Source organism: Amblyraja radiata, chromosome 1 (assembly GCF_010909765.2).
Source record: "Amblyraja radiata isolate CabotCenter1 chromosome 1, sAmbRad1.1.pri, whole genome shotgun sequence".
NCBI lineage: Eukaryota > Metazoa > Chordata > Chondrichthyes > Rajiformes > Rajidae > Amblyraja > Amblyraja radiata.
This window is the reverse complement of record NC_045956.1, coordinates 139,561,336-139,576,850: the sequence shown is the minus strand read 5'-3', so window position 1 is coordinate 139,576,850 and position 15,515 is coordinate 139,561,336. Positions and strand designations below refer to the sequence as shown.

The window sequence follows — 15,515 nt, the reverse complement described above, 5'->3', positions numbered from 1 at the left end:
GAAAATGGACAAGGGAGAGCCAGTGGATGTACTGTACCTGGACTTTCAGAAAGCATTAGATAAGGTCGCACATAGGAGATTAGTGAGCAAAATTAGGGCACGTGGTATTGGGAGTGGAGTGCTGACATGCGTAGAAAATTGGTTGGCAGACAGGAAACAGAGAGTGGGGATTAACTGGTCCCTTTCAGAATGTCAGGCAGTGACTAGTGGGGTACCGCTAGGCTCGGTGCTGGGACTGCAGCTATTTACAATATACATCAATGATTTGGATGAAGGGATTCAAAGTAACATTAGCAAATTTGCAGATGACACAAAGCTGGGTGTCAGTGTGAACTGTGAGGAGGATATGAGAATGCAGGGTGACTTGGACAGGTTGTGGGATTGGGCGGATGCATGGCAGATGAAGTTTAATGCGGATAAATGTGAGGTTATCCACTTTGGTAGCAAAAACAGGAAGGCAGATTACTGTCTAAATGGCGTCAAGTTGGGAAAAGGGGAAGTACAGCGGGATCTGGGGGCCCTTGTTCATCAGCCTATGAAAGTAAGCATGCAGGTACAGCAGGCAGCGAAGAAAGCGAATGGCATGTTGGCCTTTATAGCAAGAGGAGTCGAGTATAGGAGAGGTCCTTCTGCAGTTGTATAGAGCCCTAGTGATACCACACCTGGAGTATTGTGTGCAGTTTTGGTCCCCTAATTTGAGGAAGGACATTCTTGCTATTGAGGGAGTGCAGCGTAGGTTTACAAGGTTAATTCCCGGGATGGCGGGACTGTCATATGCTGAGAGAATGAAGCAGCTGGGCTTGTACACTCTGGAGTTTAGAAGGATGAGAGGGTATCTTATTGAAACATATAAGATTGTTAAGGGTTTGGACACGCTGGAGGCAGGAAACATGTTCCCGATCTTGGGGGAGTCCAGAACCAGGGGCCACGGTTTAAGAATAAGGGGTAAGCCATTTAGAATGGAGACGAGGAAACACTTTTTCTCTCAGAGAGTTGTGAGTGTGTGGAACTCTCTGCCTCAGAGGCAGGTTCTCTGGATGCTTTCAAGAGAGAGCTGGATAGGGCTCTTAAAGATAGCGGAGTCAGGGGATATGGGGAAAAGGCAGGAACGCGGTACTGATTGGGGATGATCAGCCATGATCACATTGGCTGGCTCGAAGGGCCGAATGACCTACTCCAGCACCTATTGTCTATTGTCTAACTCTCAAGTGAGAACTTGTATTGCTTGTTCCTAATGAACTCTATATAACCTGACATGGTGTGAGGCCACTGTTATTATAAGGACTACAAATCAACAAATAGCATCCAATAAAATTAACACCAGGTTATCATGCTTAATAGTCTTTCCTGTTGATGTGATGAATCCTCCATTTTTCCATAACTGCCCAAAGTCATGTACAACCCCAAACGCATAGCGAGAATCAGTGTAGATATTTGCACTTTTATCTTTTGCCAATATGCAGGCACGAGTCAGGGCATGCAGCTCAGCTGCCTGAGCGGACGTTTCAGATGGTAAAGCGTATGCCTCCAGCACTTGGTGTGGTGTGACCACCACATATCCTGCTAATAATCTGCCATCGCTGTGTCGGTGTGAAGAACCATCAGTAAATAGGACCAGATTAGGATTATCAATCGGATGACTCTAAGTCCAGCCGGGGAGTAGCAACGGCTTCTACAAGCAATAGACAATCATGGTCACAATCTTCTTCTGGCAGTGGTACAAAGGTAGCTGGGTTTATAGCAGGTGATCGCTGATAAGTATAGTTCGTATGTGATAAAAGGAACTTTAGATTTCTAAACGCCTGGTCCATACTACTTTGGAGGGTTCAGTCTGCAAGGTGGCTGAACGCAATGCTGCATCTAGTTCCCTGCAGTCATGGATCCATTGTCTGCAGTAACCCACCATGCCTAAGAAGGAGAGAATGTCCTTTATCTTCGGGATCGGGATGTTCTCTATTGCTTTTGTGCTGTGTCTTCCAAATCTCCTTCTGCCTTCCAGCAGCTGGAATCCCAGATACTGTACACTAGGTTGGCAGAACTCATTTTCCCAGGGATACTTTATGCCCTCTTCCTGCCAAATGTTGCACCAATTGAGTACAATCGGGACCTATCACAGGGGCTACTAAAAGGTCATCGATCAAAGTAGACCTCTCTGATAATTAACATTCCTCTAGATTTTTTTCCACTGCTGCTGCATGTACGGCTGGCTTTCAGTATACCCCTGGGGTAGCCTAGTCCAGATGTATTGTTGATCTTTGTAGGTAAAAGCAACCAGGAATTGGCTGCCTTTATGCAGGGGTATGGAGAAAAAGGCTGAACATAGGTCAAATACTGTAAAGGTGTTGGCTTCTGCCGGTATAGATGACAGAATTATATTCTGTCTGAAGAAGGGTTTCGGCCCAAAACTTTGCCTATTTCCTTCGCTCCATAGATGCTGCTGCGCCCACTGAGTTTCTCCAGCACTTTTGTCCACTTTTGATTTTCCAGCATCTGCAGTTCCTTCTTTAACAGAATAATATTGGTGTCAGGTACTAAAGGAGCAAGAGGAATCACTATTTTGTTTTTTTTTTAAATAGCTTTCGGGTCTTAGACGAAACGCCATCCATTACGTCTTCCCACTTTTGGGATTGGCAGAATAGGAGTATTACACGGACTTCGTGTTTTCACTAATACTCCTTGTTGTAATAAAGATACTATGACCATAGCTATCCCTTTTAAACATGGCAAGGCAGCACCCTTTTTTAAAGTCACTTTATGTTCAGGGGCTGAATGCATTCGTTCCACATAATTCTTATGCTTTGCCCATAGCTCAGAGGGTACTTGGACCAAAGCCACTAGGCGGCTGTCCCATACCTTTCTGACCTATGTGATCTTTCCTTCTGTGTCATTGACAACTTTAAAACATGAATTGACTGTCCTTTTTATCATTTCTCTTATTTCCTTCGCTGTTGCTGGAGGTCTAGTAGCTACAGTCAAGTGTGACTCAGAGGTGTCTCCCTTTGGTCTTGTGAGAGGTGGACCATCATTCTTAATCCCGGGACCCCAAAAAACAAATAAGGGTTAGTTAGTTGTTCGAGTTTATTCAACCAGGGGGAAACTCTCATCTGGTATCCGGGATTAGGGATTAGGGATGCACATATATAATTCAGTGCAATTCAGTGCAATGCGTCCGCTAATCTTGGCTGGTTTCAACAAGATACTGTAAATACTGGCCTTTTGAATCCTGCACTCTTTGCAGAGCACAATGGGTTTGATTAACCAATTGACTGTATGGATTGCTACTTAATTGCCAACAATATAAAAATGGGCATCTTTTGCCCTTGTTCTTCTTCAGTTAAATTTAACAATTGATGTGTCTGCATTTGAGTGAGTTCCATAAACATACCGTGTGCAGTACAGTGTAAGACCATTCCCAGTTTACACAGAGCCGGTCTTCCCAGTAACGGGAGTGGGGCTGTTCTAGAGATTATAAAAGTGCAGTAAGGGGCTAGACACCCTCCCTGTTGGACATTCCCTGACTGTAGCTGTGGGGAACATCTGCACTCTCGAGCGCAATGCCCTTTCTTACCACATCTCCAGTATGTACTTCGTGTTGTATCTTTTAAGTGCCATTGTCCTCTTCCACTGTCATGTTCACAAGCGCTGTGATCACATTCTCCCATGGCTAAATTTATCAATCTACGTTAACCAATATATAAGTTTGAGCCTGTCGGGGCAGCAAACAAATTTAGTAAAGTGTGAACAGCTAGAGGCCCATTTTCAGCTCGGGACCCTCCGGCATGTTCCTCCCACTTACTCTTAAATCAGGCTATCAAATCTGGGATCGTCTCGTCTTTGTGTTGCAAACATCGCACAGGCCCCGTCCTCGGGTGATCACAGTGGAAGAGGACTGAACTTTTAGATGCCTTTAGATCCCACAGTGGAAACATTTGACACTGTTGTGGGGCGACGTTCATGTTGAATTCTATAATGTGTTCTGTCATTTTTCTTATTTTTAATTTTTCTATGGATGTACGGAAACTTTATTATTTTAAAAAATATTTATTTTATGTAAAGCACTTTGGTTTCAACGCGAGTTGGTTTAAACGTGCTATATAAATGAAATTTACTTTACTTTACTTTACTTACCTCCCCTATATCACTATGTTTTCTTGCTCCCCCCCATTATAGCCTCCTTTCCCCTGTGGGCCAACCAGTGAGTGAGGGACTCATTTCCCTGAGCCTGTTGATCGTCACTTTGCTGCCACCTGCATTGATATTATAGGCATAGGTCCCTCATTACCTTCTTTCTGCTTAACACCTTTCTCCTCCTCTAGGGGCTGGTGTCTCTTCTCCAGCCCATCCATCTCCTTATTATTTCCATCAATTTTAAAGTTACACTTACCACTCCAACTATCATTAATAACACTTCCATGGCAAATATGAATTGTGCTCCCATCTCGCCAACCCATTTCTTTTGTTTTAGGGATGAGTAGGACGGAGATAGCATATAACTTCCCTTATCTTGCCAATTTCCATTTAATTGATCAGTTAGATTACCATAAAGATTTACCGGACATTGGTCCTCTGCACTTTTTAATTATATTTGCTGGCGATCCCAGTGGAACAATGGGATCTCCTACCTCTTCCTGGTGTGTTTTAGTCTTTTTTTATCACCTTTGCAGTGTTCTTTCTTATCTGCATCTTTCTCTTCTGGACCACCTGTTTCTTTTCCTCAGGCCTCCATCTTTCACTGATCGACTGCTGTTGCCTGCCACATTTTTCTCTCAAGTCTGTAAAACAAAATTAGGTTTCTGCAGACAATGTCTTTTAATATTTTATTACATTTGTGAGCACCAGTTTTACTTCGTTTGCAAACCTTGAAGTCACCTTTCAATTCTATAGCGCTTTACGGCATCTACTTTATCCTCTATGCCCAGCGTAAATAAATGTATCTTCCCCGCATCTTGCCTCAACCCTAATAAGTATCTTGACTCAGCGCGAGTCACCGGCCAATAGGTTGCCCAGGGGCTCTCCCTTCTCTGGGAAGTCCTCCCGTCCCCTTTTCAGTTAGGACTATACAGGACTATTTTGTCATTCCCTTTTATTTCCCCCTATATTCGTTCGAATCCTGTTACAATTGGGACCCTGTCGACTATGCCAAATTCTGTGGAAGAAATTAATTTAGAGGGAAATAAAAAGAAAAACAAAAAGTTACAGACTTGGCAGGTTTGCTTCAAGAGACTTTATTGCATGATATCATGGAGAGATGGCTGCAGAAAACTGCTCACCAGTTCTTTGACTTCACAGCAGAATTAGCCGACAGTTATATTGTGAAGTAAATAACTTTTGTTTAGCTTTGTTAGATACTATTCGACAAAAACATTCTATCACCACATGGGTTCCAATTATTTTATTATTCATAACTTACTGTTCGCTTATGTTAATCTTATTCAACAACAGGGTTAATACAAATCAAACGCAAAACAAGGGAATCTTGACATTATTCTATCTCATCTTTCAAGCGGCCCACGTCACCATCCCCATTCCGAGCCGATCATAAGCCTCCCATTTACTGCAACTAATATACGCTAGTAGCGGTAGGGGGCGCGGGTGATCTACTGTAACTTCTCAGAAATGTAAACAAGCTTTGTTATCTCCTCCCATTTCATGTTTACATTTGCCATCCACAATTCATCACATTCCCGGACTGGAGGTAATACATCTAATCTTACTGTCGATTCTCACGAATTTCTTCTGCACCTGGCCAAGCGGGAGCTGCCAATTGTCACATCCAAAACACCCTTTCGTTACCTTGTTCAATTCCAATTAAAGAACGAAGGATATTAATTAATTTTTCTTCCACAATTTGACTGGATAGCACACAAAATAAAGTTTTTCACTTCATCTTTGTACACGTAACAATAATAAATCAATACTACCACCACCATAAGACTCCCAAGCTGGAATGCCACCACCTCCCTTTGCAAACTTTAAGCCACCCCATACCTCTGTTGCCTGTGATCTAACGTACCTTGCCCACCATCGCTGTTTTAATTGACCTTAGGTCCTACGACTTGGTTATGCAATCATTTGCTTTGATCAGATCTTATTTTCAGATCCCTGCCCAACCTCTTTCATCCTAGACTTTTTTAACTTGCAGTGTAAATAAATATTTTTATTTGCAGCTCTAATGCATCTATGGTTTCCGGTTCTGGACCTTTGCACATCCCCACATTTAATCATTTAAGTTGCTGATTTTGCTTTCATTTGAAAAAAAACCGTTAGCTGTGGAATTCCCTCACCCAATATTTCCTTCTCTAAATTGATGAACATGGAATGGAATGTAAGGTTGCACCTCAAGGCTCAAAGACTGCAGCCCTTCTGCAGTGCCAAGTTGAGTCTTTATAGGTCACGCAGCAGTTGATGAATCAAATAATTCCCAATGTGCTGCCTCTGAAAAGAGTCATCTATAGGGCCGTGCAAAGCCTCGCAGAACTCACCTTGCCGGTCTCTCAACCTTTAAATAGACCAGGAAAACAAAATTCTTGTATTCTTCTCCATCAACCCTGAATTTTATGAGTTGGCTGTAAATCTCAGTTGCCTTTTTTGTTTTGAAAATTGGGATGAGGTGGTAATTTTTAACGTGAAATGTTCCATCATTTACATGATGTAATTCCCAAATAATGTTTCAAATGCAGTGGTTGATGACTCTGATAAAATGAGTGATTTGTTTAAACTAGGTCCAAAGCCCTTCACAGCTCTTCAAGCACACTTTCAAATGCATTTCTAAATGTGGCAAAGTTTAGTTTAGTTTATTATATTATTGTCACATGTACCAAGATACAGTGAAACGCTTTTGTTTGCGTGCTATCCAGTTAGAGAAGAAAACTATACATGAATACCATCAAGTCATCCACAGTGCACTGATGAAGGATAAAGGGTACAGCATTCAGTGCAAGATATAACATTGGAGACTGATAAAAGATAGTTTCAAGGTAGATGAAAATGCTGGAGAGGCAGCATCTATGGAGCAAAGGAATAGGCAACGTTTCGGCTCGGGACCCTTCTTCAGACTGATGTCGGAAGGGAAAAAACTTAGATTTTTCCATCTTCTGCAATTCTTTCTAAAACAAAATATAGTCTAAAGGTCTCCAATGAGGTAAATGGGAGGTGTGGACCACACTCCAGCTGATGAGAGGACTGCTTTGAATATTTTCAGTATTTTGTTTATCTTTCCTATTAACTTGCCTGTTAACTTGCCACTGCTTTTGATATTTTGATATTTAACCTGTGGTCAACAGCCTTAAACCTTAAATCAGTCTGAAGAAGGGTCTCGATCTAAAATGTCACCTATTCCTTCTCCAGAGATGCTGCCTGTCCCGCTGAGTTACTCCAGCATTTTGTGTCTATCTTAGCCTTAAACCTTAACTTCTTTTTTGTTTTAGGGGATAATATTATGACCATGTGGCCTGACCTAATGAGTTATTTCTAGCCTTTTATGTCAGCCTTTCTGGCAACTGTGCCTTTTTTGACTTTGTAGCATTATTTAAACATTTCATTGCTCATTATCTGATGCTCAGATCATAGAATCAGTGTGAAAACAGGCCCTTTGGCCCAACGCCCACACTGACCAACATGTCCCACTACACTAGTCCCGCCTACCTGCGTTTGGCCCATACCTCTCTAAACCTTGTCCTATCCATGTACCTGTGCAAATGTTTTAAACATTGCACTACTATCTGCCTCAACTACCTCATACACCCACCACCCTCTGTTTACTAGTTTTATTTTCAGATAAGTGCTGAAATTCAATCATCTGAAATGCTTTCTTTTTAATAATCTCTCACCAGCTGTGGAAAGGATATGGAAGGGTGCAAGTCTAAACTTTCCAATTCAGATCGTGATGGGGTTGGAGAAATATGTTTCTGGGGCAGAAATGTCTTCATGGGATACCTGAACATGGATGAGCAAACCATATCAACCATAGATGAAGATGGCTGGTTGCATTCTGGAGATTTGGGAAAATTTGATAGTGGGAGATACCTGTATATTACCGGCAGAATAAAAGGTAACAAAACTTTTTTGTTTCTGATAGTTTTATCCTTTCAACACTTGACTGCTTGCCGGGTTCATGATTGTTTGCTGATCGCTTATCTTTTCTCAATGTCGTTTCATGATTATTGAGACAATAATGGTATGTCAACAGAACACAAAGTGCTGAAATCACTCGGTGGCTCAGGAGAACATGGATAGGCGATGCTTTGGGTTGGGACCCTCCTTTAGTCTGATTGTAATGGGGGGGGGAGAAAGCTGGAGACGAGGTGCTAGGCTGCAGTGTTGCCGTGACCCGGCTTTCACTCACTTCGTGATGGTGGATGTCAGAGGATCCAGGGAGAACCTAGTTTTTCTTCGGCACCGACTGTCAGTGGTTTTAAACAAGGTGGGAACCTCTGATTGGGGTTGGGAGAGGTTAAAAATGTCCACGGTTACACCCGCCAGCTGGTCCAAGCAGGTTCTACCAACACGGCCGGGGACTCCATGTTGCTCTCTATAGGTTCACTTTAAGGAAGGTCGTCTGACAACTGCGACGGTGATCGTGTATGCAGGTTCACCCGAGGCTGTCAAGGGAGGGTGACATTATTGCACTTACCTGTTCAAAGCAGGAATGCATTCGCTAAGCCTGTCGGGGAGGAAGGCGTTGTAGCCAGCAGTTCTATCTGACTTTGTAGTCTGTTATGGCACGCAAGCTTCCTACATTCGACTTGTACTTCTGTGTACTTCAACTTGGAATCTAGCTTGATCTGGTATAGCATCTTGTCACGTTATCAGATATTTAGGGCTGAATGGCCTTTCCAGCAATGCCCTGATCCCATAAAATAAATAAAACAAAACATTGGAACTAAATTTCAGAAATTTGTAAGGAAATGTATTTAGTGTGATATTTTCATTATAATGTTATATATATTTTATTAATATACACATATATACAATATATATTTATATTATTTATATAAATATATATATAATTTAACAATTATACATAATTTACTATAATAATATTCACACACAAGCTGTATTTCATGACTGAGAATGCAACAAAAGTAACACCGCAACTGTAGTATCTATTCTACCTCTACTTATCAACTAACATCAGGAACTTACAAGCATTAACGTCTCAGCATTCGCAACTGTGATATCACAATGGTGTCTGCCAGAGAAGGGCACTGTACTTAAATAAAAAGTGAAACAATACATATGGGGAAATCAAACAAAACAACATTTGAAGAAAAGTCTGCAACCACATAAGTTGCACTTCAGCTTGCATCATGTAGGAGAGATAATGTTATCAGGGACATAACCTTCTTCAGAATATTACTCAATTTAAAATTAACTAAAACAATGCGTGATTTACAAATTAAATCATTGATATGTGTAATAAGGGGAACATTGATGTGATAAATTGTTAATCAACTGATTTCTAACACTATTCTGTGGCATAATTGGATGATCTATGATTGCTTTGATCTAACTACTGGATATGAATACTTCTGAGATTTGATTATCTATAAGAACTGGCACAAATTTACCAGTATTCTCCATTTTATGATCTTTGCAAAACTGTACCATTTAATTTGAGCTGTGTTGACCTGACAGTTCACCTTGTTTCTCCCTCCAAACCTTCCATTTTTATTTTTTATTCCCAGTATCTGCAGTATTTGGAATGTTGGATAATTTAATGGTGACTCATTTAACAGTGATGGTAGTACTTTGATTGAATGACTAATTGTATTGTTTATTTTGTTTTTTAATCAAAGAAATGATAATCACCGATGGAGGTGAGAATATAGCTCCGATCCCCATTGAGGATGCTGTTATGACTAAACTGCCACTGATTAGTAACGCCATGTTAATTGGCGATAAGAGAAAATTCCTCTCCATACTTCTCACTTTGAAGGTAAGTGTTACACAGAGAATCCAACCTCAACTTTACTGAATCTTTCAATGTTTTAAGTTCGTTTGGACACAATAGGACAAGCACCTTACCAATATAACCGTCATTAAATAATGGATTGTCAGCTGAATTATATCAATTTGTGGGCACTCTTTCCATCTTTGAATTTGAGAAAAATTGTCCAAAGTGTAAGGATCAGCATTAATTTTATTTGAGACTGAAATTATCCTTTTTGTTGGAATGCTAAGTCTCTGCCGTATGAATGTGTATTGGTTCTTTCTTGCAAAAATAAAAGGATAACATTATTGATTAAAGTCAGTCTTTTAAAAGGCCAGTGTTCTTCTGCCCTTTCCCAGAGAAATAAAACTGAAACAATTCTTTGTATTTTGTTTTGTTAATGTAAGATCTCTTTATAAGCTTTTGTTTTATAGAACTAAAATACCACAGGCGTTGGAAATCTCAAATAAAAACAGAAAATTGTTGAAATTAAAAAAAATCAAGTTGTGGAGGAACTCAGCAGGCAAAGCAGCACCTGTGGAGATGGACATATGATGTTTTAGGCCGGTATCCTTATTTAGACTGAAGTAGAAGGGAGAAAACTGATGAATGTTAAGTTGTACAGTATGTTGGTGAGGTTGCATTTGGATTATTGTGTTCAGTTTTGGTCTCCCTGCTATAGGAAGGATGTCATTAAAGTGGAAAGGATGTAGAGAAGATTTACGAGGATCTTGCCAGGACTTGATCTGTACGGAAGATTGGGCAAGCTAGGACTTTGTTCCTTGGATCGCAGGAGGCTGAGAGATTATCTTTAGAGAGGTGTATAAGATCATGAGAGGAATAGATAGGGTGAATGCATAGTCTTACCCAAAGTTAGGGAACTGAGAACCAGGGGACATTGGTTTAAGGTGAGAGGAGAAAGCTTTAATTGGAACATGAGGGGCAACCTTTTTACTCAGAGGGTGGGTGGGTCTATGAAACAAGCTGCTGAGATGGTAGTTGAGGCAGGTAATATAAAAACATTTAAAGATATTTGGACATGTACATAGATGGAAAAGGTTTAGAGGGATATGGGCAGAACATGTGTTGCCCATAAACATATGAAATTGTACACTAAGGTGCTATGGATTATACACTGTCTTAATCTCTCCTGCTCCTGTCTGACTGTGTCAGTACCTCCGCGGGCTTCCAACCTTTACCGTAGCAGCTAATTACCATTAAACTGCATTATGTGATTGGACACAATGCCCTTGGAGACAGTGGCTGATTGGACGGGATGAGACCGATTTGTTGATTGGACGGGAATTTTAAGGCAAGCTGGTTGGTGATTGGACACAACCCCCTTAGAGATAGCGGTTGATTGGCCGCCAAATAACCGGGCACAAAAAAATTGACAAATAGGAAAACAAAAAAATCGGAAATTCTGTTTAAAATCTGATATAAGGTACACAGGGTGGGTATCGATTAATTCTAGACAACAGTTTAAAAAAATTATCTAACCGCATTAATTCACTCAAGGTGTATTATGATGTGTTCTACAGAATGAAGTGTACAGCAAAACTTGCACTTCCAGAGTGGTCTATCGTGTTATTTGTTCAGCGGACCACGGATTATTTTAAAGATAGACACTAAATTCTGGAGTAAGGAAAGCTGCATTATGGAGAGTTGCAGTTGATGAGGTGAACTAACCCGACGAGATTGAGACATGCTATTAATGCATTCTGTTTTTGCAAGAGGAAGACAGGCGGAATACTTGAATACATTTGAAAAGCAAACATCACAAACAATAGTGAGCCAGTGGTGCACTCCAGAAAGTGAGGAGTGAGCTTTAAGAAATTCTCAATGTCATCAATACATCGATCTACATTCCTCAGTAAATGTAATTGTGTTTTGACCAAGCATTAATGACGCAGCGTTCCTTTGAATAAAATTCATGGGAGTCCCGTGAATTTTATTCAAAGGAACCCGGCGTCGTTAATACTTGGTCAAAACACAATTACATTTACTGAGGAATATGGATCGATGCATTGATGACACATTGTATAACTACGTGTTTACTACTGGCGGTTAACAAGTGCTAACAGTGGTAGTTAACACATCGCTTTTGTCTGATGGCCGGTGCAGCAGTTTTTATCCATGTTTGTTTTTAACAAGGCAAATGTTTTTCTAAAAAAATCTATTTAACAACGCAAATTCGTATTTCTGCACGAAATAGGGAAAATTAGCGCGGGGCCCCCTTAGGCGCGAGGCTCAATTGGGAACAATCGGTCCAATCGGCTTAAGGCCGGCCCTGCCTACAATATTCTGTTGTGCTGCAACAAGCAAGAATTTAATTGTCCTATCTGGAACACATGACAATAAACTCTCTTGAAGTGAGTTTATTGTCATGTGACCCTGATAGGACAATTAAATGTTTGCTTTGCTTTAGCACACCAGAACATAGTAGGCACGAATACAGAACAGATCAGTGTGTCCATATACCATTGTATAATTATATACACACACGAATAAATAAACTGATAAAGTGCAAATAAACAGATTATGGGCTATTAATGTTTTGTCCGAGCCAAGTTTAATAGCCTGATGGCTGTGGGGAAGCAGCTATTCCTGAACCTGGTTGTTGCAGTCTTCAGGCGTCTGTACCTTCTACCTGAAGGTAGTGGGGAAATGAGTGTATGGCCCGGATGGTGTATGTCCTTGATGATGCTGCCAGACTTTTTGAGGCAACGACTGTGATAGATCACCAAATTGATTAGGAAATAAAGCACCAAATCTTCATTGTTATGGAACTTGCAGCAGCACAATGCAATGGTTCAGACAGGTGGCTCACCCTTGAAGAGTTATTTGTTTTCCTAAATCTTCAAATTATTTCTGCAAACCCATTTATCAAAACAATCTGACAGTAAATGCTGAAATGGACACAAAGTGCTGGAGTAACTCAGCAGGTCAGGTCAGACAGCATCTCTGGAGAACATGGATATATTGGGACTGATTCTCAATTTCTGATGTGTACTTTCCAGGTATATAGAATGATCGTGGGTCCCTTGATGCAATATAAACTTGGCTCGAATGCTTTTCCCCTGGTCACTGTTAGAAATGTTTTGATAAATGGGTTTGCAGAAATAAGTTAAATATTGGGGGAGGAAAATAGGATTAATACAGTATTATCAATCTAACTAATAAAGATTTAACTGGGATTCAGTATACTGACGTTTGTTGAAGAATTAGAAAAGTTGTAGTGGGGACCAAAGGGGAACAAGAAAGGGTTAATATGTGTTCTATTGAAATGCAAAAACGTGTATAATTGGAAGAGGGCCCCACCGCCCCCCAACCTTAATTTATTCAAATATACTTGGGATCAAACATTTTTAAATTAAGTTTGGAGAACTGGTGGACTATCTTAGCCAATTATGGTGGATAAAGATGGTGGATAAAGATGAACTTTGGTGACTGATTCTTCATTTCTAAGTAATATGTGGAACAATATTGTTGATCATTACTTATTCTCCAATAATGTTTCCAGCTGCTTCCTTTATTTTTCTTTCTCCTCTTCTACTAGTGTAATATGGATAATGAGACAGGAGAACCACTTGACGATTTGGCTCCACCAACCATTGATTTCTGCCGCAAAAACGGATGTTCAGTTACCCACTTGAGTGATTTTGTGAAAAGACAAGATCCTATGATCGAGAAAGCTATTCAGGATGCTATTGACACCGTGAATAAAGATGCCACATCAAATGCTCAGAGAATCCAAAAGTGGATAATTTTGGATAAAGACTTCACAGTTTCTGGAGGAGAATTGGGTAAGCCGATTGTTGCGCCAATGACAATATCTGCAGAGATTACACTTTGAGCCTTCCCTCATTGCCATGGATGGGAAAATAAGAGAAACTTGGCATGATGTCACTGAAATATCCATGGCTGCACAACTAATAAATTGTCTTTCAGTTACATATACAGCAAAAAAAGCCAGAAATGTAGTCTGAAATTCAGTTTGAAGAAGTATCCCCACCTGGAAATGTCACCTATTTCTTTTCCCCAGAGATGCTGCTTGACCCGCTGAGCTACTCCAGCACTTTGCCTTTTCCTGAAATGTAAATTGTTTTCAAGTGCTGTCTGGATTGACTGACAGTTTTACATTAATTATACTTTGTCAAATATTCTTAGTTTAATTTATTGTCACGTATACTTAGGAACAGTGAAAAGCTTTGCTTTGTGCTAATCAGTCAGTGGAAAGACAATGCATGATTACAATCGAGCCATTCACTGTGTGCTGATACATGCTAAGGGAATAACGTATAGTGCAAGATAAAGCCAGAACAGTCTGATCAAAGATAGTCCAACGAGGTAGATAGTAGTTCAGGACTGCTCTCTAGTTGTTGTAGGATGGTTCAGTTACCTGATAACAGCTGGAAAGAAACTTGCTGAATCTGGAGGTGTGCTTATTCATACTTCTGCCTTTTGCACGTTGGGAGAGGGGAGAAGAGGGAGTGGTCAGGGTCCGACGTCCTTGCTGGCCTTGCTGAGGCAGCGAGGTATAAATGGAGTCAACGGAAGGGTTGGTTTGTGTGATGGTCTGGGCTGTGTGCACAATTCTCTGCAATTCTGTAAATATCAGTGATAATGGCGTTTGTGTCATTTTACACTGTAAATGAAATATCAGTGCAAAGGGCTTTGTGTACATGCGTGTAGCTGGAGGGAATGTGCCAATGAAAACAGCTTTGAACAAATTGGGTAAAGGATCCTGCACTCCATAGCAATTAAGTTTGTGTATTGCAGTGGAGTGCGGACATTAATATAGATCATCCTCTGAGATGATCGTTAAATGGGTAAACAGTTTCGTATGTGACAACCAGGATTAAACTTTGAAATCTTGCTCTTTCTGATGTAAATTTTTACAGTTTTCTGTTTGTATTTACAGGTCCGACAATGAAACTGAGAAGGCCTTTTGTGGCAGAAATGTACAAAGAAGAGATTGATTCTCTTTATAATGAATGAATTTGACATAATGTGTAGAGAGTATAAGAAAATCCAGCCGTTTAAAATATTAAAGACTGGCGGATTCTGTAATGTTAAGTTCATGTACAAGGTTTTTTGTGTCTTCAAATGAACAAGAAATAGTGATCAATTCCACTGTTCATATGTCCAAGTAAGATTATTATATAAGGCGATTTGATGACAGGTGTAAACCACAAGATTGTAATTTTGTATTTGTTTGTTTTTAGATAATTGTTTCCTGCTTTTAATGAGAATTAAATTGACTTGTTAAATTCAAAAGCGTAATCCTTAAAAACTGAGAGCAGTCACTCTGTCTGGAATTCTTGGTACTTGACATGAAGAAACTATATGAAGAATCTATAACTCAAACAACCTAGAATAGTCGATGCAAATATCTTCACTCACTTTGACATAATTGAATGAACACTCTGTCAACCCAGATATCCTAAGCATTTTTCACTGGGGTACAGTTATTTGGAAGTGAATCGTGAAACTGCTGTTCCTATCAATGAGACAAGCTTATTGGTGTGATCATATTATTGATTTATCTGGCTGAAGTTTATTAGCAAAATAAAAACTGCTA

The 15,515-nt window shown here is 40.2% G+C and overlaps 1 protein-coding gene across 1 annotated transcript in view; it reads left to right on the top strand.

Annotated features, from left to right (window-relative positions):
• Window positions 1–15,076, top strand: part of LOC116979725 (long-chain-fatty-acid--CoA ligase ACSBG2-like) — a 164,467-nt gene extending 149,391 nt beyond the window's left edge. Inside the window, exons 12-15 of the mRNA XM_033031464.1 lie at window positions 7,833–8,050; window positions 9,798–9,937; window positions 13,491–13,737; window positions 14,856–15,076. Coding sequence (XP_032887355.1) covers window positions 7,833–8,050; window positions 9,798–9,937; window positions 13,491–13,737; window positions 14,856–14,932 — 682 coding nt within the window. The 3' untranslated portion in view covers window positions 14,933–15,076. The remainder of the gene's footprint in view (window positions 1–7,832; window positions 8,051–9,797; window positions 9,938–13,490; window positions 13,738–14,855) is intronic.
• Window positions 15,077–15,515: the final 439 nt, after the last annotated feature.